This window comes from Carlito syrichta, unplaced genomic scaffold, assembly GCF_000164805.1.
Source record: "Carlito syrichta isolate Samal-C Ts95f unplaced genomic scaffold, Tarsius_syrichta-2.0.1 Scaffold308784, whole genome shotgun sequence".
Taxonomy (NCBI): domain Eukaryota; kingdom Metazoa; phylum Chordata; class Mammalia; order Primates; family Tarsiidae; genus Carlito; species Carlito syrichta.
The window spans coordinates 219,197-247,176 of record NW_007252880.1 but is presented as its reverse complement, the minus strand read 5'-3'; the positions used below and the strand labels follow the sequence as shown (position 1 = coordinate 247,176).

Below are 27,980 nucleotides of genomic sequence, written 5' to 3'. Positions count from 1 at the left end.
AATTTTTTTTTTTTTTTTTTGAGTTGGAGTCTCGCTCTGCCACCCAGACTGGAGTGCAGTGGCCACTCCCTGCTGGGCTCCAGCAATCCTTCCGCCTCAGCCTTCCAAGTAGTTGGAACTACAGGTGCGCGCTACCACACCCGGCTAATTTTTTGATTTATTGTAGAGATGAAGTCTCGCCAAGTTGCCCAGGCGGGTCTCGAACCCACGGGCTCAGGCAATTCACTCACCTCAGCCTCCCAAGGCACGGGATTACAGGCTGAGCCACCAAGCCCGGATTCTTATCTATAAGTCACTTAATTTTAAACATTCATCGTTTTCCTAGCTTCCGTTGCTTCAGACCTAGCCTACATGAAAGGAAACGACTACTTTAAAGTGGGTTTCAATTTGAGGGTTCCCAAGAGTAAACACACAAAGACACTTTCTTGTAGCTCGGGAAGTTCATTAGCATCACAGCCGAGACGCTATTGGTACCGAGAGGAGCTCTCAAGTATTAAAACAATTCACTAAAGTGAATGGGGGATAAACAGACAGAGAGACAAACCAACCCCCAGTTCTGTTAGTAGTGTTTGAAAGGACTGGGACGGGGGAGGGACAGACGTGGCGTCATTCAGTGTGCTTGCAAGGGTTCAGTTCTTTAAGGAGTGGATGTAAGGTAACTGTTCCATTCTTCTGTATTTCTATACCCCTGAAATGTTTAGTGATTTAAAAAAAAAATGACTCACCGATCAATTACAATTTCTTTCTGCCTTAGAAGTCCTTCTTTTATTTTCAGCATTGATTCCCACTTACTGAAATCCTGATAGCCAGAAGGTGAATAACTTTGTCGAGATGATCCAGTCAAAACCTGCACAAACACGTTTACACTATTAGTATAACTAAAAGTATCTAAAGGGAATATTTATGTGCCATCTAACATTTTCCCAATGATTTTCATTAAAAAAAATAGGGAACTCTTTGATTTTTTTTTTTTAAAGTCAGGGTCTCACTCGGTTTCCCAGACTAGAGTGCAGTAGCATGATCACAGCTCACCACAGCCTTATCCTCCTGGGTTCAGGCAATCTTTCTGCCTCAGTCTCCTGAATAGTGGAACACAGGGGTAAGCCACCATGCCCAGCTAATTTTTTGATATTTTTTTGGTAGAGATAAGGTCTTGCTATATGCCTAAGCTGTTCTCAAACTCCCCTCTCACCTCAGTCTAAGATTAAAGGTGTGAGCCACGGCACCTGGCCCTCTCTGATTTTTTTAAGACTATCTGAAATCACACTGGTGAATATGACAAAACTTGAAGAACTTCAAGAAAGCTCCAAAGGAAATGTAGAAGTCAAAGCAAGTATTGATGACTAAAGGAAGTTTATCCTGGCTAATCATAAGGTTATATATACATATGTATGTATATCTATCAATCTATGATCTTATCCCCATTGCCTTGTGGAAGTGGAAGTTTTCTGGAAACAAGAGATCAATCATTGCCGTAGGAAGGAGCACATTAAAGGAATGTGTCATGGCTTACCTAGAAAAACATTAGCAGGAGAGTTTCCACAAGAAAATAACAGCAATATCTGTAGTATTCAGACTTCAAATTGTCATGCATCATAATTACATTAAAATTTCAAAATCACAAATATTTTCACAAAGTAGTAAATACATCCCTAGAAAATATGACTATTAAGTAGATAATGTGGATGACTACTGGTTTCTAGTGTGAACTGTATTTTTTTTTAATCTGCTTAGAATTTAAGACCATTTCAGGTATTTAAAATAAATCAACAATAAAAACCAATATGTCAGATGTTCTCAAATTTCTACCACTGAAACTACAGCAAACTTTTTTTTTTTTGAGTTGGAACCACATTCTCCCCAAGGTTGGAATGTGTAGCAGCATAATCACAGCTCACTGTATCCTTGACCCCCAGGCACAGGCAATCCTCCTACCTCAGCCTTCCAAGTAGCGAGGCCCACAGGTGCACATCACCATGCCTAGCTGATTTTTCTATAGTGATGAGGTCTGGCTTTGTTGCCTATGCTGGTCTTGAACTCCTGGGCTCAAGCAATCCTCCTGCCTTGCCTTCCCCAAGTGCTGGGATTGTAGGCAGGAGCCACTGCACCTGGCCAACAACAAACCTTTCTAAAATATTGAAGTTGTGGTTTAAACTGCGTCCCCTCAAAAAGACGCTCTAAGCCTAGGACCTCAGAAAGCAGTCTTACCTAAAAATAGGGTATTTGCAGATGGAGCCAGTTAAGAGGAGGTCCTTAGGTGAACCCTAATCCAACATGACTGGGGTCCCTACAGAAAGGGGAAAATCTGGGCCCACTCACATAGCAAAGGCCATATAAAGAGACACAAAAACAGTGCCATGTGAATAGGAAAGCCAAAGTTGTCAGTAGAACACCAAATGCTAAGAGAGAAGCATGGGACAGAGTCTCCTTCATAGCCCTCAGAAGGAACCAGCTCTGCCAACACCCTGACTTCCAACTTCCAGAACTATGAGACAATCAGTTTCTGTCATTTAAGCTACCCTGTTTGCGGTATTTTGTTATGGCAGCTCTAGAAACCTAATACAACTGGCAAATAAAACAAAAACATAGTTCCTTGGCAAGCTAAAAGAATCTATATCAACATTACAAAGTTGCTCTGGAGAATTCAAGTGTGCGGTACTATTTTTATCCTTTATTTTCCAAACATGTTACTAACTAGGCCTACTTCTACGTAAACCACTAATTGCATGACATCAACCAGTCCTCGATTAACTCTTTAAATTAAGATGATTTCCAAGCAATATTGGATTGAATGTTTCACATAGGAGACAGACAAGATGGGATGGACAGACTAAGTGTAAGGTCCGCTGATAACAGGATACATACTTTGTCAGATGAGGAGATATTTTGAGTGGAAGTGACACATGGTGTTATGGAGCAGATGAGTCAGAGATCCTGCCTCTGAATTTCATTCTTTCCCTTGTCTAATATTCAAGGGTTGATATTCAACCAGCGGATGTGTTAGTTAGTTGTCAGAATACTGAAGTGCTTTTTATCACTATAGTTGGTACCAATGGCTGACCAAACCCCCTGCCTGTCCCTCCCACTGAACTCTGCTCCATCTTAGAACTCTGCTCCATCCATAAACGTGCATCCCTTCTGACTGGTGAGTTCTTGCAAATCTTGCCCCCACAAATCCTCCCAACCAAAATCAACCCAGCTATATTTAGTTCAAACCCAGACATCCCCACAAAGGAACACCTACTCTTAAGCACTACCATATTACACTACTTCTACTATGGCCTAATTAACTTTGGTATTCCAAACATCTTCTCATCACAAGGGCTGGAAATTTTTTTTGATAGAAAGGATTCAGCACTATAAACAATATCGCTGATAGTAAAAGAAATCCTCTGCTTACTGAAACTCCATATTACCAATGACTATCAATTTATGGGTAAGTCATTTTATGACATTTATTTTGTCAAACTGTGGTTCAAACTGGAATTCATTAAAGCTGAGTGAAAGTTAAGCAAAACAAAAGAGCATATCAGCAATTCTAAAACTCAATACAAGATTTGGAAACACTTTAAATGATGTGGTGAACCATCTGTGCTATAATTTGTAATATTTTATTTATTTAGAGACTAATAATGAATATGTATTTTGTTTATGTGCTGAGTGATATATTAATTTATATCCTATTACTAGTTGGCATATATTTAAGCATTGGCTTTCATATGTTATCATACCTAAACAAAGCACTTGTAAGGTAGCTTAAGGATTGATGATCTCCTCTTCCAAAAATCTAAAAAACAGTTTCTCCATTTCTAACTACCACACTCCAGCAATGAGCAACACAATATCATTTGAAGCTATGTTTTACCTTATACATTCTATGCCTATTTCAGTAAGACAAGACCCTAGGCAACAGATGATATCATCTGCTAAAATATTTCCCCACAGCTGACAATTCCCTTTAGGAGAAGCCTTTTCTTTCTTTTGTTCTTTAAAATACTTTTTGGCATCGAGAAAAAGAGAGAGTAAGCAGAGGGCAAATTATGCAAGACAAAGGTGACTTATAACACAACTTGCTTTTATAGCATTTGAACCACTGGTAGGATGGACTGCTGAAGTGCTGGCCAAATGCTTTCAGAATATACATAACCCAAAACATGAGAACTTATTCTTCTGAGGTGCAATTCCTTTGATATAAACTCTTTATAAATAAATTTAAAAATTGAGCTGTGAAACTAGGAAAACAGGTTTAAAGAAAAAGGATGTCCGTCCCTGTAATTAAGAAGATACAACTTACAAAGAATTACCAAATCCGTAGCAGTCTTCCTTATTAAACTTGAACCCTGATTCATAAAAATAGTTAGAAGAAAGAAGAACAAAACCTGACACACAGCCAAATGCAACAGGTTTACTTAAAGTAATTTTTAAACCCATATATATATACCTATCCATCTCTAAAAACTGACAGTTATGGAAACATTTCACCTTCTAAGGAGAATGGCTTTAATGATGAGGCCATCAGTCTATACTGTAAGTGAAATTATAGAATGCAATTTAAAGCTCCTAGCAAAATTAATAAAGAAACAATCATATTGTAAAGGCTTAAGCAGCAAGGCAACTATTGTACCTTTATAATTTTGCACTCAAAGTAAACAACTGCTATACTACTACAGGTATGTAGAAAGGAACACTTGATGAAAAATGTATTTTCATTATAATTTACAGCAGTTCAGGCTCCAGTCTTGACAGGGCAAAATAGAAAAAACACAGAGTCATTTTGCACTAAATGTGGAAGACATCAGGTATCAACCCTGGAACTATTTATCTTTTGAAAGTTCTAACATAAGATATAAAGAGTAGAAGGGAATTACACGTGTTCACATTGGTTCTTCCTCGCACTTGCACATTACAATCTAACAGACAGGTTATTCATCAAAAACTACCAGTTTAATGGGTCAGCAAATGTTAAAGGTTTCCTCCCTTTTATTTATAAAACAAAAATTGTCTTTTAATTAGACATTTAGCACCAAAACTTATAAAATCTTACTAGTATCAGTTATCTGTTAAGTTCCAGGTATTATGTCGAAAGCAGGGGGAGGGAAGGTCTTTTCCCTTCGATAATGATGCAATAGCAATCTAGAGTAGACATAAATACACACTTTAAAGTCCTAGACAGAACTGTTAGCTTTGGCACATTAATATATGTATCCGGAAAAAGAAGGTAGCCAAGTGCAAATACCTTAAAACCATCACACTAAAAGTTACTGAAAATAAAGTCCAATATAAAAATTAATGTTTTATTTTGTATTATTGTAGATCAGTAGCTACTGTTGCTTGCAAACCATGTTCTTGCCAATACTGGCTAACATGAAAAACGGATACAGGAATAGCAAGTATCACTCCTGGATAGAATAAAATCTAGGCCAAACAATCCTTAAATGAAAATATAGTTTTATATAGGTAAAAGGTAAAATGTACCAAGATAAAATAAACACAATTAACAATCATACATTTAACAGTATAGCTCATATGAAAAAAAACTAGTAAGAATAAATGAAGAAATAAACAAATCTACAATCATAGTGCTGACTTTAGTACATCTCTGAAGTAGATTAAGAAAAGCAGGACTGGCATGTTCAGCTCACTTAATTTTCATGGCCTGCAAACTAAAAATAAATTTAATATTTTTAAATGATTGCAAAAAATATTTTGTGATACCTAAAAATAATACAAGATTAAATAAACATTCAGTGTATTTAAAGTTTTACTGGAACATATACATGCTCCTTTTTTTTTTTGAATTGGAGTCTGACTCATTCACCCAGGCTGGGGTGCAGTAGCACGCACGCTCACGGCCACCCCAGCGTCGACCTGCTTGGCTCCGGCAATCCTTCCGTCTCAGCCTTCCAAGTAACCAGAACTACAGGCATGCACTACCACACCCAGCTAATTTTCTTCATTTTTATTGTAGAGATGAGGTCTTGCCAAGCTGCCCAGGCTGTTCGAACCGCGGGCTCAGGCAGTCTGCTCACCTTGGCCTCCCCAAGTGCTGGGATGACAGGCTTGAGCCACTGCACCCAGCCCATGCTCCTTTTTTAATGTATTGCCCGATGGCTCTCACAACAGCAAAGTTGTATAGTTAGTTACAAGCCATTCTACATCTATCCCTCTATAAAGATATGCTTATATATGAGACTATAGATTTTTAAAACTTGTTATGCAAGGAAAACTCAAAACTGTATTGTGATACACAGTATATCAACAAGTCTAAAGTTTTAGCTGAAATGGACATGGGCTGGACATGGTGGCTCATATCTGTAATCCCAGCACTTTTGGACGCTGAGGTGGGAGGATTCCTTGAGCCCAGGAGTTTGAGACCAGCACAGGCAAAATAGCAAGACTCTGTCTCCACAAACAAACAAACAAAAAAATCCAGATATCAGCTGGACATGGTGGCTCATGCCTATAGTCTCAGCTACTCAGGAGGCTGAGGTGGAGGGATCATCTGAGCCCAAGAGTTTGAGGCTACCATGAGCCATGACTGTGCCACTGCACTCCAGCCTGCATGACAGAGTGAGATCCCAACTCAAGAAGGAAAAGGACAAATTTCTAATAAAATATCAATAACCAAAATTAACTCTTGAGATAGAATATCTGAATAACCATGAACAGGGTTGGAACAAAATCAGCCTACAGCTAAAATGAGGTATTGATTTTTTTTTTTTAAGTTTCTGCCTAAATCTAAAGAAAAAACTGTACAAGAAGAAAAATTTTGAGAAAAATAAGGTAGGGCTTGGATTACTTATGAAGTATGTCATAAATTGACTATTCAAAATAATACATCTTAAAGCAGATACAGACATTCAAATTGAAACAATATCACTTTTTTATATCACTGAATTTAAACAACACACTTCTAAATAATGCATGAGTCAAACTGAATGAAAGTGAAAACACCAAAATGTGTGGGATACAGCTACAGCAGTACTTAGAGGGAAATGTATGGCACTAAGCAGTTACATCAGAAAAAGGGAAAGGACGCAGACAAGCTCCACAAATACACTCAAAGAAGGCAGATGGAAGACAATGGGGCTATGAAGAGAAAGCAACAAAGTTTAAGACAGAAAAACAACAGAGAAAAATCAATTTGGAAAAGAAGCTAGTTCACTAAGAAGATCAATAAAATTGATAACCCACTAAGCTAGACTGACAAAGAAAAAAAATAAGACGTAAATTACTAGTATCCGGGATGTAAATTTCCAATATCTGGGATGAAACAGAGGAGATCACTATAGACCATCAGATATTAAAAAGATAATAAGGTAATTAATTATTAGGAACAACTCTACACACATAAATTCAATGACCTGGAATGAAATGGGCCGACTTTTCAAAAATACAAACTACCAGAACTCATTTAATATGAAATAGGTAATCTGAATAGTCCTATAAACTATTCAGTAGTTGAATTTATAGTGAAAAAAAAAAAACTTCAGAAAACAAATCCCTGGGCCCAAATTGCTACACTGTAGGTATATTAAGCATTTAAAGAATTAACACCAATCTTCCACAAACTATTCCCAAAGAAAATTGAAGATTTCTCAGTTCATTTCATGAGATCAGCACTGCTATGATACAGAAAACAGACGAGACAGTAGTAAAAAAGAAAACTACAGACCAATATCTCTCTTAAAACAGATACCAAAACCCTCAACAAAACCAAATAAAACAAAATCCAGACTCACAGATATAAATAGGATAATATGGTATGAAGTTTATTCCAGGAATGCAAATTCAGTTGAGTATTTAAAACACCAACACAACTCACCACATTAACAGACTAATAATAAAGCCTACTAGAATTCATAAGTGACTTTAACAAGGTTGCACAATTCAAGATCAATAGCAGCAGAAAAACTGGCAATTAAAAATTTTAATACAATTTACATCAAAAAACTAAAAGCTTAGGAAAAAAACTTTAATAAGTTATGTATAAGATCTGTACAATGAAAACCATAAAACATCACTAAGAAATTATAGGAAATCTTTTTTGGAAAAAAAAGAGATGTTCCTCAGTATTGTTAAGATATCAATTGTCCATATATTGATTTATCCATTAAACAAAATTCCAGTTATAATACAAGCAGGTGTTTTTTTTGAAGTTGACAAGCCAATTCCAAACTTTGTATAGAAATACGAAGAGCTTACACTACCTGATTTCAAGATATTATACTATATTATACTCATCATACTACAGTATTCATGAGAGTGTGATACTGACATAAAGCTACATCAATAGAACAGAAAGCACCATCCTGGCTATGAGTTACTATCACTTTGGTGCTATCCACATCTGCAAACAGTCATGAGATAAGAGAAAAGGCCTGGTGAAATGAATACCCTACACCAAGAAAACAAGACAGAGTTGATAACAACCTACAAGCTGGCTCTAAAGAGCTGTCAATACTCTAGGGGAACAAAGAAGGCGTCTATCAAGGCAGAGGACAAACTTGCTTCCTAATAGGGAAAAGAGGAAAGTATTTCATATTCAAATAAATTCTCCCTATATTCCATGAGTAACACACCTTTTCCCAAGTAGGTAGAAAACAATTAAGAATTTTTTTTAAAATTGTGGGGTACAATTCAGAGCTAGGTATATAAATATTCACTGTGCAGGTACCCTTATTGATGAGGTGTGCCCCCCTTCCCCAGGCAGATATGGACTACTGTCAATTCTACCTTCCCACCCCCTCACCCCTCTCCATACAGTTTCCCACCACTTTCAATGCTTTTCTTTTAGTAATATGGTAGCTGTTCAAGGTCTACTTATGAGTGAGAACATGTAATACTCAGCTCTTTGTTTCTGTGAGAGATTGCTCAGTATTAGAAACTCTAATTCCATTCAGGTTGCTGCGAAGTTCATGATTTTGCTCTTCTTCATGGCTGCATACTCTTCCATTGTGTACATGTACCACATTTTTTTATCCAGTCCTCTTTTGATGAGCAGCACAGTTGGTCTCAGAAAAATGGTAACTTACCACGAGAGGCATATACCGCTATATAGCAGTTATATATTGGTAGTAAAACACACATTTCAACTTTAATTCAAAACCTAATACCTATTTTGATAAAGAAACATGATCAAAATTTCCATTAAATAGAAAATTACTGCTGTTATGCTGTTCTACTTAAAATTTCAAGTAGTCTGTCATGTTTCTATTAGACTGTAGAGAGTATAAGTAATCAAGGAGAATATGATCATTTAAACTTATGAGTGCATAACATGTATTTATCTAATGAATAATAATAAAAAAAACCTTTAACTAGACAGGAACATGAAATGTGAGAGGTAATTTTATAAAAAGACTTATAACGGTTTGAGTTAATTTTAAGAAACAGAAAGGATGCCATCAAAGTAACATTTCAAAAATCTGTAAAGGTGAAACAAAGAAATTTTTTATAAGAAAACATGTTTCATATGTATTTGGCAGTTGCCAAACTCACGGAGGAAAGAAAATGCCTCAATTTAGATCTCTTACCTAAAATGTGTTAAGATACACTATTCTTTGGTGGTTGCAGAAGAAAACGGTAGTTCACTAGCCAAAGAAGAATCATAATTCTTCTGCATGTAGACCCTAGCCATTTAGAATTATAGACTCAGAAGCCATATATTGGTACCTCTTATTGAAAATGGCAGATTCCACTCTCATAACTGAATACAAACAGGGGACATCTATAACAACCCCAACAAACACAGGCACTGACTTAGATGAAACCCAGATGGTATGAAAAGTTGCCAAAATATGTCACCTAATGGCCAAACATGCCTCTAATAAAGGTTTACTATAGTGCAGCTGAAAATAGCTCAAAGTTCTTTGGCCTGGACAAATACTGTTAAATTTAGATAATCCAGTGCTACCACACTTAACTGGAACACAACCTCTGCGATACTTCAAGCTTGTTCTCTCTCCTTCATTTGCCTTTGCTCTGAGCTCATTCATCACTCACACCATGTCAAGTAACACAGCAAATCATCCTTTGTTTCCTGGAATAGTGTATCTGAAGAGATAGTCTCCTAGTGCTTTTTGATAAAAGAATCACGATGCCTCACCCAAAAGTAAACACATTCACAAGGCTCAACAATAAAGTTGAAAATAAACTACAAAGAACACAGAACTTAAAGAGCTTCTAATCATCAAGAGAGGAAAAGTATAGATATTATTACTGAAAAAACTATGCTTTTAATATAAAATTCATATCTTAAACATGTAATTATTTATAGAGTGCATTATTACATATTTTCTCTAACCAAAAAATTAATATTCTAAATATTAATATTAAATCCTATTAGTGATCCCCTTCTCAGAGTGACACATTATAAACTGAAATCTTCATCTTGACTCTCAAAATTTAAATTATAGAGGTCAGTCACGGTGGCTCACACCTGTAATCCCAGCACTTTGGAAGGCTGATATGGGAAGACTGCTTGAGCCCAAGAGTTTGAGACCAGCCTGAGCAATATAGCAAGACCTTGTCTCTAGAAAAGAAAAAAAATAGCCAGGTGTGATGATATGTGCCTGCAGTCTCAGCTGAGGTGAAGGATTGCCTGAACCCAGGAGGTCAAGGATGTGGTGAGCTGTGATCGTGACACTGCACTCCAGCCTGAGCAACAGAGTGAAACCCTGACTCACAAAAACTTAAAGTATAGAAGGAACTGTGTTTTAATAATTATTTTAAAAAATTTTCATAATTTTTTTCAATTTGTTTTTATTACTAACTGTAATGCTCTCCTTGTCATCCTAATATGCTTTAAAACTGAAGTAACAGTTCCAGTATATTAGTTACTTCAAGGGCAGAAGACTCTGAAAAAAATGATAAACTGATAAGAGAAATAATAAACTGATAAGAGAAATACTTATCTGTATTTTATATCTTAAAAATACATATGCATGAAGATATAGAGAACTCTAAGAGGATTTCTGATTTCTACCATGCTAAACAACTAAACTACTACTAGCCCTTTTCATTTGAAGGAACATTTTTCCTTTTAAAAATCAATCCAGTTTATGTCTAATCTGTGTTAGCATTATCATGTTTTTTAAAAAAGGCCAACAAAGTAATGAGTCATACGTGGCACATGATCGTACTACAATCCTAACATGAAAGTGAAGAGGAGACATGGTATATCTAAGACTGAGGAGTAATCACCTTCTTTAAGCAAATCAATGAGAAGATTAAGTAAAACAAATGAAGTTGAAGGCCTGAAGTCATAGTTAATTATGAATTTTACTTATAAAACAAACTGTAGCCTTTTCCAAACATTTTGCTGCTATAATTTACTTTTTTTAAACTTAAAATTTATTAACAGTAGAATTTAATAATTTAATCCTTTGTGATTAACAAGCTGGACAGCTAATACTGGCAACCAAGATGAAAAAATTAAGAGTATAAGTGACAATTCAAGAAATAGATGTCTATAAAATGAAAATAGAAGTTTATCAATGTTAATTATTTAATATTTTGGAGCTCTATTTTGGATCCTGCCCAAGGTTATAAAAAACAAATACACCAGACTATGGAATGAGTTTCTACTAAAACAGAGTTCATAGTACACATTCTAATGTATTTCATTTATTAAAAAAAAGTAGTTTACCAAAAAAATTAGATTACCAAAATCTTTTACCATAGTTTATTAACGAGATAAAAGAAAAATATACAATAGTCATGCACCACACATTTCAGTCAAAAATGAAGTACATATACAACAGTGTTCCAACAAGATTATATCATATCTTTACTGTACTTTTCTACTTTTAGGTATATTTAGATATGCAAACACAATTGTATTACAATCACCTACAGTCTTCAGTACAGTAGCATGCTATACAGGTTTGCAGCCTGGGCGCAAATGCTACATAGCCTCGCTGTGTCGTAGGCTCTGCTATCTAGGCTTGTGTAAGTATACATGATGTTTTCACAAGGAGGAAATCACCCAAGGACACATTTCTCAGAATGTCTCCCCAGCCTCAAGCAACACATGACTGTAAATATATTCTGGGACCAAAGCACTGCCTACATTATTTTAAAATGTATCAAATAATTTTTCTAAAAGGATACAAGAGAAGCTATCAATGGTGGCTATCTTGAGAGGAGAGAGGGAGTAGGCTGTTACTTTATATCAGTTGGGATTATCTGAGATTTCTTACCACCCATATATGACGTTTTTCTTCTGTGTAAGTGCCACTATGGGTCATTAATGTTTTCTTTTTACGTGTTAAAAATACAGTTTTAAAAAAATATCTCAAGAGTCCACAATGGAAAATCTTCTCAGGGTGAAATTGTTAAGTAGAGTTTAGAGAGCACTCTGTACAAGTGTAGGACATAAAACAGGAGCAAGGTGACGGCTGACACCAATTTTTTTAAATCCCCAGAGTCTACCACCTGGCCCACAGCACACAATCAGCAAAAAAGAGGATGAGTAGCTAGAATCCCCCGGGTACTCTTCTCAGCCTACCCAAAAAAAAAAAAAAAATCCAAAAGTATTTCCAACAGCAAAAACAGGCACTGTAATTAGTATATTATAATAATAATTATGGCAGTAGCTCCTTTCCCAGTTTAATCTGTTTCATTATAAATTGAGTCTTATTCTTTCGTGCCTCCAATACATACCAATTGATTTGAAAATGTGGAGATTTCTACAGAAGATTACCTTCCCATAAACCATCAGTATTTAAAATCTCTGTAGTCATTTTCTTAGCAATGATACATGTCACAGGAAAAAAATATCTACACTTAAAAGATTATATTCAAAGACCAGTATTCAAACTTATATTTGAATTAAAAAACATGCTTTCAGGCACTTGAGGTCTAGCCTCATTTCTGTCACACCTGGAAGGCTCTAACTAATCTGTATAATTTATTTAATTTTGGTTTGCTATAATACAGACATTAATTTGAAAGGTAGTCTTCAATGGCCATAGGGTGTTGTACTGTGGAAGTGTGAAGTTTCCAGAGCACTGTTTGATTCTCTAACATTCACTGTTCAGCTTCATAATTCTCCAAATGTTGAAGTTTTAAGATAGTTTATTTCTTCCAGTTAGCTAAGAAAAAAAAAATCAGTATACCAATGCTGGAGTCAACAATCAACTTTTCAGAGACCCATGGCCCCAGTTAATCAACAAACCTGTAAGAAAGAACACATTAACAGGGCAGCCTGATAAATGACTTTGCCGAAAGCATTCTGTTGATTCTAATACTAGGGTTGGTCCTGGAGCCCACTCGCCATCTTTGGCCAACTCAAGAGCCAATTAAATCAGCATAAGGATGAGATGTTCCTGTCCTGCTATGCTGTGCAAGCTTTTAATTTGGAGATGGGTTAAGGAAGAAGTACAGCTTTACTGAAATATATCAAAATCATGCACAACTCTCAGTTAGTTGATTTACTGGTAAAAAAAAAGTTACAACACTTATTACACAGTAGGAAACTGGGCTTTTTTCCACCGGGCCACTTTACATTTTTTGCTTTATAAAGTAAATATGATTTCCACATATCAAAACCTACTTGCATAACCTTTTATGATTGCATCTAAGCTAAAAAATCAAGGGCCATTTGCTCTTTTATTCTACAGACTTTCAGATGGCTATGCAGCTGAAGCTATTATGTTTCAGAGGCTTTCACTTGAGGCAATCAAGGACCTATCTTAAATGTTGATGTTATCAGTCTTTAAAATCTCAGACCTAAATTAAAGTACAGCTATCTCTCCCATCCTTGGTGCAGGCGCATTGCTCAAAAAGCCACCTTATCTAAACTAAAATTATGACTTCTTAAGTTGCTTGGTTGGTCCAGTCGTATCACACTGGATATTTACTGTTTAAGGGTCTAATTCTTACCCCCTAAAAATCTATTCTTAGCTCATTTTCTCAAAGAAGTTTCTCTAATTGTAGAGAAAAGCAATTGACTATTCTTGAAAATTATTAAATTTCAAATGTAAATCAAATTCACTTAAGAGTTTGATCATCCTGGTATGAACTAACATTTATGAATAACAAACTTACAGAGCCAAGAGATGGAGAAAGACAAAGATATGGGATTTATTTATACAGATGGTCATCATGTTATTTTATGGTTTATAATGGCAAAAATTATAAATTACCTATTATTCAATAAAGTATAGCAAATTTATATGCTAAAATAACATTTATATACTAAAAATAACAAAGTCATTAAAACTTGTAATATAAATCTTTAATATCTAATCACATAAAAATGCCTAAACATATTAAGTGAAAATTATTCTCCATCAGGCATAGTGGCTCACACCTGCAATCCCAGCATTTTGGGAGGTGAAGGCCAGCGGACAGTCTGAACCCAGGGGTTCGAGACCAGTCTGGCAACTTGGTGAGACCTTGTCTCTACAGTAAATTAAATTAAAAAAAAATAGCCAGGTGTGGTGACACACGCCTGTAGTTCCAGCTACTTGCAAGGCTGAGGCGAAAGGATCACCAGAGTCCAGCAGTTCATGGCAATAGTGGCTGAGTGTGCCACTGCACCCCAGGGTGGGTGACAGAGTAAGGCTACAACTCAAAAAAAAATTATTCTTCAATGAGCATGTATTGCTTCCAGAGTTTCCGAGTTTTTTCTTTTTTAATTTAAGATGTATAAGTACAAGGGCATTTGTTTGTTTACTGTATGCTTTATTAACATAGTGCCTGGCAACCAGTAAACCAATAGTTAAAGGAATGAATTACAAAATGACTTCCGTGAAATTTACATGTTTTAATAGCTGTTTTTAAAAATAACGATTTTTCAAGCCAGTTTGGTATAACCAGAACATTTGAGCTTCAAAAAGACTTTACAAATTAATTCAATCTGCCTTCATTCTATTTATGAGAAAATGAGAGAAAGATTCATTTCCTGAAAATCCTAAGGGGAGGTAGGGAGAGGGAAAAAGAAAGATGAGAATGACAGTTCCAGTTTGACTCCTCATTAATAAGCCACAGTCGGCCCACAGCCACTCCACAAACTGGTATGTTACTGTCAAACAAAACTATGGGGTCAGTGTTCTGAACTGAGCTCCTGTACTAGGCCCCAACATACTAGACCCCGTCGAATGGAGCCGCTCCTGCCGGGTACCACGTAATCAAACTGAACGTTAAAATGAGCTAGCTTTCCAAAAAGCAAGAGGCTTACAGCAACCAGTCAGAGGGGTCCCGCTTCCCTGAACTGGCAGAGGAAGTCTCCATTTTCACCCTACAGGGAGCAACCTGGCGATGAAATCTGCTTTCTGGTCCTTGTTTCCGCTTTCTTCAGCCTCGCTCTGCCTTCACACGAAGCGCACCACCTCTGCTCTGCCCAGTGGAGTACCTTTCTATTGTACAGATGGGATGCTGATGACTCATGAAGCATTAATAAAAGCCAATTCGATCATCAAACTCAATTTGTTGAAATTTTGTTCTTTGACGCATTACACAGGTGTCAAAGTTAAAGAATTAAGTGCAAGAAAAAGTTCAACTTTTCAGGAGCAATCATTAGGAACAAAGAAACTAGTTTATCTAAGTCCTTGAGGGCCTTTATTCTCACTTCTCTCTTTAATTTATCCTTCTAAGAGTTCTAGTAATCGCAACTCTAAAAAATATTATAGTGAACCTTCTAAGAGATAAATAGTGTGTGGAGATTAGAAAACAACATCAGTCTCTATTCATGAAGTTTATGACAAAGAAAATAAACATACCTACAAAATACAGAAAGTCTCCCCTCCAACTTCTGATTTATCTGACTATTCTGGTTTATGAAAGATACTCACTTATTACGCATGTAATTAAAAATTAAGAACAAATACAACAAGGTTCTTCCCGATTTCTGAATAATGAAGGTGTTCCAAAGAAACAAGAAAGTAAGGCAAAGATTTCAGATAGAAGAAATATCACATAATGGCAGATTGCCAAACAGTTATCGTGGAAACAGATGACAATGGCCAGACTAGAAAAGATCTTTTATGTAACGATGTAAAGGTCTAGGATTTTTATCTTGAAGGAGAAATCAATATAAAAAAGGTTCTCAGCATGTGAGTGACAGTCAAATTTGCACTGAGAAAGCCAACTTGGATATCGGAGTAATGACTGAAAGACCAGTAAATATGCTTCTATAAAAGTTCAGAAGAGAGCTGAGGGCCTATGAGAACAAAGATGCATGTCGAGTAATCTGCATTTGACTTCTCAGTGAATGGAGAGTCTGGTACAAGAAAAAAGATGAGCTTCAAATTTCCATTTTTTAGCAAAATAAGTGACAGTGCCACCACACAGACCTCAAACGCAAGGGCTGAAGTATCAAACACAAAGACAGTCAATTTAACATATGTGAGGAAACACTTCAGTCACGAATTGAAACCTTCTTAATAATGGAACAGTATCATGGTCTACAAAATTTTGAAGCAAGTATATGGAGATTGAGGGCTAGATTTGTTGTTACGTTTTGTTTTGTGGTGTGTGTGCTTCCCTTTCTTACTTTGGCTTAATTTTGTCAGCTTCCTTCATGTGAAATACGCAGTTCTCAGAAGCCGTACTGCTTCTTAGCATGTGTGCTCATGTGACTCTCAATTCTGAATTTCCTTGTTCCCCAGCTGTTATCTTGCCTTGAGTGGTTAATTTCCATATGTGTCATATGGCATCTCCATATTCTTGTGTACTGACAAGTTCCTTGAAGCCACATAGCTTGCTACAGCATTCCTATCACTTAGAATGTGTTTCATAAATTTTCCAAAAATTATGCAGACCTATATGAGCCCTTTTTTTAATCTGTCTGAACTCTCTTGATGTCAAAATTCTTTTCCATCCCTAACTGAGAAGTTTAATAAGGAAAGAGAATTTGACCAAAATTCAGATATTTATAAAAAATAATAAAATGTCTGGGTCTCCAAATAGTGGGCATATCAATTCTAAAAGTGAACATGTCTCTTCCAAAATGACTTTAAGGTTTATAGTTTAGTATGGTGAATTTTTTTCTTTGTGCCTCCTCCTAGCGCTACCCCCCTTGCTAAATAACTCCTATTCTCTCTTTTTAATGCCTTAGGGAAGGAATTCCCATTCTCTCAAGTCTCAGACCAATATTAACATTCTCATTTTTGCTTAGATTTTTTTTTTTTAACAAGACTTTCCTTAAAGTCTTTAAAATTTAAGGCAGTAATAACCATCAAGTATCTTCAAGAACTATGTAAAATCTTCCTCCTGGGTATCTAGGAGGTCTAACCTAGAAATAGCTTCCTATTGTTGAAGTATTTGTGCATTCCAAAAATTCATTCAAAGCTTGCATCCTACTATATATCAGTCTAAGTATTAAAATGCTTTAATTTGGTTACCATTTAAATTAATTCCTTGTCAAAAAACATTTCCAGAAAAACAGGTCTACCTAGAAGTTTCTTTTGCCTCCCCCACACTACACACTGAAGTTTAAATACTCAATGTAAAAGATCACAATCATCAAGACACCCTTTAAAGTTAATAAAAATTGTTTTTGAAGAATACATAAAAAATGCCTCAAACCTATATAAAAACAAAAGCGAAGAAATGAACCTAGGATTCAGTCAAAACTGAAAAAATACTAAATTTCATCTAGAGCTTAGTAAAAATAAAGATGCAATTGTTTTCCTATCCAAGTTCTAAGACTCTTGAAAACTTCCTGTGGTTGACAGGTTAAGAATCCATCTTTTAAAGGAAAAGAGAAAGTAAGTAATAACACTAAATGGACACTACATTGCAGGATCTCTGATCATCACTATACACAATTCATATCATTAAACCATCACAACAAAACCATTCTCCAGATTAGGCCGTTTAGGGAAGTTATTTGTATGTGGTCATGTGACCAAAAATGGATTCAAACTCTATAGTGTGACTCTAAATGAAGACTCTGACAAAGCACCTCTGAAGACTTTTCCAGCCTTTAGCTGAAGAATATTTGAGAAACACTCTACTGATTATATTGTAATTGACTGATGTGCCTATTAAACAACTTTCTGTTTGTGCAATCAGGTTAAAACTAAAATGTAATACTTCAGAGTTCTACATGGAATCATCATAATCAACATCACCACTACCACCAGCTAGCCCAAAGGAAAGGGGTAAACACAGAAATACCCCACTCTTGTACAAATCCAAAAAGTAAAATTTTTAATCCATTTCCAACTATGTCACACACAGTTGTTAATATTCTTCAAAGGTGTGTATATGCCTACGTATGTTATAAAACATGTGAGATAACTAAGGCATATTTTGTTCAGGCTATGGCAGTTTCTCAGTTTATCCAACTGAGTATTAATAATTCTATTTTCTTAGAATGAGAGGTTTTCAGAATAATAATACATTCCTTAAGCTTCATTTTCAAATGAATGCATAACTGGCAGACAAACTTAAAGCAGACTTTCTAAAAAACAATAACAGTGCTCAATAATTCATCTACTTCCACCTTTAAAATTTCTTAGTTAATAAATGCGACTCTAACAAAAGCTTTATCAAATTATACTTTTTCCCACAATATGCCAATATATCAGAATTGTAACTGAACAGATCCGGATTGGAATCTTCAGTCTGTCCTTTATAAAAAAATAAAATAAATAAAAAGATAACCACCTCATTAGGAGATGGTTATCTTTAACAAATTACTGTAAACCTCTTTAGGCATCTAGGTTTCATATTATCAGCCATCATTGGAAACTGACAATAATGAGAAATCTTCATTATGTAATGACTGAAAGAAATAATGGCTGTAGAGCACTAAGCAAAGTTTCAAACATTATTCACATGTTCTCCTTAATTCTGAGCTTCCGTTACCCTTAGCAATGTTCACAGAGGATCTTTGCTGAAATATTATTTTTCATTTAGTTTTAAAATGATTCCTTAAATAACAAAAGACTTGCTTGAGAGGATTTTATCTTTCTTTGGAAGAAGCCAAGATCATCTCCATTTAAGGACACACAAGCAGCTGTTGCTACACATTTTAGTTATCCACATAAAATGAAGTGGACCGAGTTCACTCTGCTATATGTATTTTAAAAATTGAAAATCACAAATAGTTCCCCCCAAATTAAAGAGATTTAAAAATTATAATATACAGATGTTGAGATTTAAGTAAATTTAATATATAAGAAAACAAATTAGATAAACAGAATGATATCTGACTTTTCAAAAGGATTCTATCCCCAGTTCCACTGTGAGATAAAGTGTCCTAGGAAGTTCAAAATATCTTATCCCACTTACTAAAATTTTATCTACATAGTAATTTACAGGAAAGCAACTGCTGGATTAAATGAAGCACATCCTTTTAAACACAACTTACATTTCAGCACATGCAAACCTATGTCAAAAAAGCCTTATTAACTGACCTAGGATCTACAATTATTTCTGTTTTGCCAGAAAGTTGCCCCTGATACTGAGTCAGATTAAAATTTTAGTAAGATTGTATGGATATTTAATGCAGCTGTTAAAATATCTTAAATACTTAAATTAGTATAACGCTATTAGAGGGATAATACATAGTAGTTTAAATATGGAAATTATTATTCACAAACATATTATTATACTGCTAATTGAAGAAAATGCAAATGAATTAAATCTATTCATTAGTTCTAACCTTAAGATAAAGCTGATTTTTTAAAACCAAAAGAAGTTATTGTTTTCTCATACACACTCTCTCTCCCACACATATAGGTATGAGGAACAAGAACAAAATAAGAAGGGAACAGGTACACAATTTGAAAATTGTACAATTATGTGAAAATGTTTAATCATTGTCTTGCTAGAAGCTAACATTATAAACTGCAGTATTAAAGCAACAGCAGCAACAACTCAAAGTTGTTTTACTTACAACTGTACTATTTTTCTAGGAATTAAAATTCCCATTACAATAACTGTTTTAGTCCTTCAACATAAACAGCATTAACACTCCATTATCTCTAAGCTTAAAAATGCATGAATCTCTAACAAGAGCTTTCTCCCATCCCAAATTTACTTTTTCTTTCACTTAACTGCCATGTACTCTTTAAAATAAAAAATGCAGCATAAAATATTAATGGCTTTTCCATGCCTAAAGTAAGATAAATAAAATTCTAGAGTCTAGCTGTGATAAGACTAAGACTATGGCTAGCCAATCATACTTCAGAATGCTTGTGCAACATCATAAGACCTCCCAAGTACACTTTTTCTCCTCCACCTACTGCAACTGTTCCCATAAACCTGGCACCAGAGTCAGAAAACTTCTCAGCTAAACGCCCACAGGACTTCGACACAATACTCTATATTGTGATGATCACAGCAGCCAAGGTAAGAAACAGTTTTCACTAACTTTGGTAATTCCTACTTTCCTATAATTCAAACCTACTGAACTTGTAAAAAAAGAATTAATTTCATCTTGCAAATTTCAGTTCAGAGTTAGACAAAAATGTTTGATATGACATGCTAAATTTCTAAATAAATGCTTATCTCTTCAGTGACAGTAAAAGCCGAGACTTTAAAATGAAAAGGTCACATTCATCTTTAATCTTGGTTATTGGTCTGTCATTTTAATTTAACTTTCACTTCATTTTGCTTTTCAAACATAAACTTCTGTCAATTAAAAAATATCCAAATTATGTTACCCTATTTGGTGGTTGGTGGTTTAATTGCTCCACACAAAAACGATGACTTAATTTTATTACTCTGCTGAGAAACAGTGCAGGACTGAGCTATCTTTTTGCATTTGAAATAACATGAATAGTCACGGGAGTACAGCATGCACATTATCAGTATGCCTATACCAATATTATTATTACAACCTTACAGTAGATATTAATAAAATGAGGTTTAAGAATATATAGTACAAGCTACTTTTAAAATGCTCTTGAGGATTTTTCCTCTATTTAAAGTCTAGTCAACTTTTAAACACTTCTAAAAAGTCTATGCTTTTAGTAAGTTTTTGTTACTTATATGAAATATAATGCTATACTATAAAGAAGTCTGGAAAATTTAAAACATTTGTCACAAGCACTTATAAAAGGTTTTCTAATGCTACAAAATAATTTGACACTTTAAAAAAGTATTTTAACACATAAATATTCCCAAATATCTAATTTGAGCAAATTGGACAAAATGCTTATTCTGCCTATTAATGCCTATCCTCTTCTGTCAAGCTATTCCTCCACTGCTATGCAGTTTCCTTTCCTGAACTGAAAACTTTAATAAAAAAGAAAGAAAATAAATGTCCAGGAATGGAGATACTGCAATTCATTTTATAACTTCTGCTTGAATTCTACTCTATTCTTTATGATATAATCCTCAATTTAATAAATAAAATGTTTCCTCATTCTTAACTCTCTATCAGAACATAAAGAAAATTATATATATTTTATTTCATTACTTTAATTTTCATATTACATATATATGCTAAAATAAAATTTACCACTAAAATTACCAATACCTATGAGAAACAAATTCTACTGCTCAATACTAATAAGAACTTTATAATTTCATAAGCAGCTTTCCTTAAGATATGCAAAAACATTCCTAATTTTTGGCTACCACTTAGGTATCCTAAATTTGCCTCTATCTTTATACTCATATTTTTCCTCTGATATTACACAAAAAAGTCACTTAGTGCAGGTGTTTTATATGCATAATTTGTGCATTTCTAGTCAAATACCTATCAAATTACATCCTCACATTTCAAATAGGGTCTTCATGAGTTCTTTCATTGTACCAGAATTTGACCACATCACATATGGCTCTAAAAAGTACAAAACTTCAGGAAACAGAAATTCTGGTATTAAAGTGATCTGTAGCTAACTAGTGTGTTCAGGTTCATAGAAATTACATAGTTCCATGGCTGTTATTTCAAATTCAAACACAATGCCACAGTGCCAGATATTATCTCCAACTAGTTCAGCTCTATCTTAAGGTAACATTTAAGCATTGTCTTTGCTTATAAGGACATGCGGTTGAAAACCAAGCACTAACATAAGTTAGATGAAATCAAATGGAAGAAGTGTGAAAGATGTTTAAATTAAGAAACACTGATTACATTTTTAAAATATGTAAGAACTAGAGTACTTGCTTTAGTAAGAGGGGTCATGTCAGTATCATTTCCTAAAACTCAAATATCACAGCTATTTTGACAATATTTTAGTAAAGAAAAATAACTGCGTTGGGGCCATATGTTAACACACAGTTTCTTAACCTCACTTATTAGACATAGGAGAATATGTGCACAAATAAAATAGTTCAAGAAAAGAATAAAAATTTTAATGTACTTAAAATTAGGTAATATATTGATTGTGTAATGTAGTAAGTTATGTACTGCATTAAACTGTAATTGAAGAAATTTAAAATATAATTACTCTCTAAATTAGACAGTATATCTAGTATCAATCCCAGAAATAAGGATTTATTAAAACTTCTTTATTCTTGAAGAACAATTTTCTAATGTACTGTCATACACAAATATTTCATTTGATGTTAATTCTTTGTATTTTGAGTTCCTAACAGATGCAAAAAAGGTGATCTGCCCAAGGTCACAGAACTAGGAAACAGGGAGATCTTGGCAGGAGCCTTTATGACTCTAAGCCACATGCATCCTCCTATATACTGATCAACTAGGTTTAAAAATCAATTATGACATTGACAAACCAAAATAAACGGAAAGTCCTCAAACACTGTAAATGATATTCTATAAAGCAAATTTAGAGAATATAAACATCTACTTGAATTTAAAGCCATTTCATTTAAGGTATAATGTATGCATCAGACATTATATCCTTAAATAGCCTAAATGATCTACTACTCAATCATTCTCAAAGCCAAGAATAAAAGAAAGTTCTGAATGTCCTTGGTTATTAAAAAATGCATCCTGGAAGGCAAAATTCAAAGTAACCACACAGACTTTTAAAAACAACACACCAAAACAAAAAACACACAATCATATTAAAGTTTTCTTTAATTTGTTTCATTGTTAAAATGCTCGTGCCATCAATCTATTTAGCCTTGATACCTAAAATCCAGGTGAGTATCTCATCAAAACTTTTCACTCAATCCACACACTTCAGTACTTCATTCCAGGTTCCATATTAAATCCTTAGCACTCCTCTTGTTTATTTCTGACCCCCTCATTCCACCATGTAAATATCCAATCCAATCTGTTTTAAGGTACTTGAACAGAGGAATCTCGCCTGGTTGCTTATGAAATGAAAATCAGTAACTTCCAGCTAAAACTGTGAATTATTAGCACAGCAATGATCATACTGGCAAAGAAGTAAACCCAAAAGATGAAAATCAAGAAAACTGTACTTTTAAATTACAGTGGCATGAGCCAGACAAGATGTCTCTTTACACAGTCCCAAAAACAGGGCATCGATATTTTTAACCCTGCGTAGTTCTAAAGCAGGTAGTAACAGACAAACATGAGAACGAAGTCTGGACATACAGCTCCACCTGAGAACAGTCACAATCCATGAGGCCCTCTGCTGCTTCACCAAGGGTACTCCATCTTCAGGGCTTTTGGGCCAAAACCGAAAAAAGTCAACCAATTAATGAAGGTGTATTTATTAAGTAGCACTGCTTCCATATTTGAAATAATACACAATAATGACATAAACCTACAGACAAAACAGCAACAGCTTTTTTGTGCCAATTTCAAGAAAAAAGTCTCTCTGTGCTGCTATGTAATGAAATCTTCTCCAGGCAGAGCTTTAAAATGAGGGGAACATTTCATTATAGGGTCAATTTAGGAGTGATACTATATCAAATTTTTATGCGTACATAATTCTTTTCATAACCAGACAGAAGCAGCTTGAAGGTTCTTTCAAACAGCCAGTCTGGACCAACAAAGCTCTGGAATGTTGCTACCACAAAGTAACTTCAAACAGAACTTCCAAATTTAGTATTAGGCAATCTCCAAAGGAAAATGAATCTACCAGATGAACTTGTATAAGCCAGCAGATTGATTATAAACCTAATGATGAACTGTCCTAATTTATCACAAGTCAAAAAAAAAAAATGATGTATACACAATCACTTCTAGCTTATCTGTAGGAAACAAAACAAAACAATCCTAATACAGACAAGTCCTGTTCATTCGAATTCAATCTATAAAAAAGTCTAATCTTCCTAATTAATAAAATGGGGAAAAAATCCTAAAATATGTGTCGGATTGTAGTCTTAAATGTTTATTACTTGAGTTCCCATGTTTCATGAAACATTAAGTATTATTTTAACATTCCCATGTTTACTAAAAAAATAAGCGAGCAGACAGAAATAAAAGGAAAAAACCCTGAGGTTGGAGACATTTGGCAAAGCACGGAAAGCACTCACATTACAGATGAGGGTTGCTGCTTAGCATCAACAACATCACCAAGGTACTGATGATCACCAAGCAGACCACCACAGTTTTCAAACGCCACTGGGGTTTCTTTTCACAAGAATGCATGTGATACCGCGTTGCTGAAATAGCGCTTACTGCACTCAAAAGGACTCTGTAGGAGTGGATATATAGTACCTTTCACCCAACATGCTGCCTAATATAGCTCTTTACTTTTTATTCTTCTCAGCTCTCTATGACTTAATCACTGATCCCACAGGTACATAAGATACTCTGCAGATACATTTCTGTCTCTTCCATGCATCTCAGGAGACAGGGATCGGGCATTGCTTACTTCCAAACTCCTATCAAGTATCTTTCATATTTTCAGTACTCTCTGATATTCCAGGGCCTGGATAATGAATTCATTTTAAAATTCATTGGTGAAAGAATATTCTCTTGTAAAAGCAATCAATTTATACATACTGCCATGCCATCCTTTTAACAAAAGCGGGGCGAGACCTCAGCCTTCTCTCTGTCAAGGTCAAATTCAAGTACCAAATACCCAAATACAATCTATTTCTGATTAGGATAAAAGAGTACTCTAAAAAGATCAGATAACATGAAAATAAAATTAAAGTTAACATTTCAATTTTCAATAATCTGCTTAACTATAAGAAATGAGGGAAAAAAGGTTACAGGACTTCTAAACTCAGAGTCCATGCAGGGACAAGCATGATAAACACCTAACAACCATGCCATATATTATAATGTAGTAAAAGTCCCAACAACTCCAAAAACAGAATTGTGCTGTTCCCACACTAAGTTTTTCAATTCTCAATATATGATAAGAAGCCCTATCTTCTATGGATGAAATCTGGCTTAACTATTATCATACAGATTTTGGAAGTTCAGCAGAATTAGGATTCAACACATTTCAGATTCTACCACTGTAAAGTAAATTGAGCCTAATAAATTAAATGCATACCACTAAAATTTCAGCATGGAAAACAGATTTGTTTCCAGTTTTAGCATAAGATTATAAAGTAACTACCAGTTATTTTAGGATTAAGACACACTTCTACATTAAACAAGAAACAGGACACTATCTTTACTCATCTCCTTTACATTCAATTTGTTTCCAGGAACAAACTCTCTTTTTTTTTTTGAGTTGGAGTCTCACTCTGTCACCCAGACTGGAGTGCAGTGGCCGCTACCGGCCACCACAGCCTCGACCTGCTGGGCTCTAGCAATCCTTTCACCTCAGCCTTCCAAGTAGCCAGAATTACAGGCATGCACTACCACGCCCGGCTGATTTTTTGATTTATTGTAGAGATGAGGTCTCGCTGCCCAGGCAGGTCTCGAACCCACGGGCTCAGGCAATCCACTCACCTCAGGCTCCCAAAGGCACGGGATTACAGGCTGAGCCACCGAGCCCGGCTCAAACTCTCCTTTTTTAATAACAGCTAACTGCTGTACAATTAGGAGATCATCTTTAAAGTATATTATATTTTCAGCAGTAGAGAGCTCATCTCTTTAGGGCATAATTCTTTGTATTTCACAAACACTAAATACCCACTTATACAAAGCCTAGTTCAGGTTAATGTTGTGCTAATCAGGAGACCTTGAACTTATGTAAATCCTCTAAGCTTTCTTTTCCTTATCCATGATAGAAAGAGACTTGAGAAGAATATCAGAGCTTATCTGTTCAACTATCAAATCGGTTACTGAAACTGGCTAAGCTGTTAATCACTATCTTTGATAATTAACAGTTTTCTAACTTTCTGTCATAAAAATCTTATTCAGTTTTACTGATTTATCCAAATGGTACCAATTATGCACTAAGTACTAGATACAAAATGAACACACAGTTTCTTTACTCTAAAAGTCTAGTTGGGGACACAGACATGTAAAATGAAACTATACCACAAGCTGATAGATAACATAATATAGCTAACACTAAAGCTCTACTGAAAACTAGCAGAGGTGATCACCAATTTTACCTTAATGACTAACGAAAGGTTTTACTGGGAAGTGACATTTAAACTGAGTCTTAAAGATCAACTGACGTTTGCCTGGCAGAGACTCAAAAGGTAAAGAGGGGTGGGGGGTGGGGGGGCATTCCAGGCAGAGACAGGACAACATGTGCAGAGGACAAAATCATAAAAGGGAATGGAGTGTTTCTGGAAAGCGGGCATGTTTCATGTCACAGGCATGTTTTATGTCACTCAAGTATGCCCTATCAGTGCAGGGTCAAGGACAACTCCTGTATAAGCCCATGATGAACTTTTGGGGCAGCTCTCACCTTTTCCATGTTTTATCTCAAAATAATTTTTTAAAATTCAGACGTTTTAAGATCATTTAAGCCCTGAAACATCACAAAAACATATTCAAATAGAAATTAACAATACTAACTCTTCTTCCTTTCTTAACTGTACTGTTATATATCCTTATATGAAGCAACTAGTTAAATACATAAGGAAATGATGAGGAATTACTTTTTAAATTCACCTAGAGCCGGGCTCGGTGGCTCAGCCTATAATCCCGCACTTTGGGAGGCTGAGGTAAGTGGATTGCCTGAGCCCGTGGGTTCGAGACCCGCATGGGACCTCATCTCTACAATAAATCAAAAAATCAGCCGGGCAGGGTAGCACATGCCTGTAATTCCGGCTACTTGGAAGGCTGAAGCAGAAGGATCGCAGGAGCCCAGCAGGTCAAGGCTGCGGTAGCCGGGAGCGGCCACTGCACTACAGTCTGGGTGACAGAATGAGACTCTGACTCAAAAAATAAATAAACTAATTAATTAATTCACCTAGAAATGAATGCTCCTGTGCTAGAGCAACCAATTATTTATACATAATGCCATCTTTTTATTAATTAACTGTATATTAACTGTGCAGAGATAATGGCTATTAACACCTGGGGATATTTTGCTCTTAAGCAGGGGACTCCAGAGCAATTTTGATTTAAGAAAAATTTTTAAATGGAGTAAAGTCACAATTACTGCCCGGAGGTAGTGAATGCTAATATTTGCTGATACATTATTGTTAATCAGGATATTACTGATTATTCTCTCCTCAGCACTTGCCTCTGTCAGGAGTGCACCGACAGGTTCAGATGGACATTTATGGGATGGACAAAGACTAGGGAGAAAATGAAATCTGGCAGCTGGGGTAAGATAGGAATATCCTGATTAACAATAATGTATCAACAAATGTTAACAGTCACTATCTCTGGGTAGTAAATTGTGACTGTTTTACTCCATTTAAAAATTTGTCTTATATCAAACTGTACCCTGCTTAAAAACAAAATATCCCCAAGTGTTAACAACCATTATCTCTCCACAGTTAATTTAAATCTGTATCTAATTTTTCTATAATGACATGTGTTTTTATTTTGTTTTGCTTCTTATCAAAGCATAACCCCCCCTCAAGACTAGTAGCTTGTGAGACCTCTAAAAGAACGCAAGATGGAAACTACTGCTCTTAAGCACAGGTCATCTATAAATAAGAACTGTCTGTGGTAGACAGTCAGATAATGCTAATTTAACTACTATGCTTTCCAAGTTTGACAGCCTTTTGGGCTTAATATCAAATCTCATTAAAATATTATTGAAGCCGGGCTCGGTGGCTCAGCCTGTAATCCTGCGTCTTTGGGAGGCTGAGGT

General features: G+C 35.3%; 1 protein-coding gene across 1 annotated transcript in view; it reads right to left on the bottom strand.

The window, feature by feature from the left end:
* Nucleotides 1-27,980, bottom strand: part of CEP85L (centrosomal protein 85 like) — a 180,615-nt gene that overhangs the window by 73,665 nt on the left and 78,970 nt on the right. Inside the window, exon 4 of the mRNA XM_008065691.2 lies at nucleotides 726-847. Coding sequence (XP_008063882.1) covers nucleotides 726-847 — 122 coding nt within the window. The remainder of the gene's footprint in view (nucleotides 1-725; nucleotides 848-27,980) is intronic.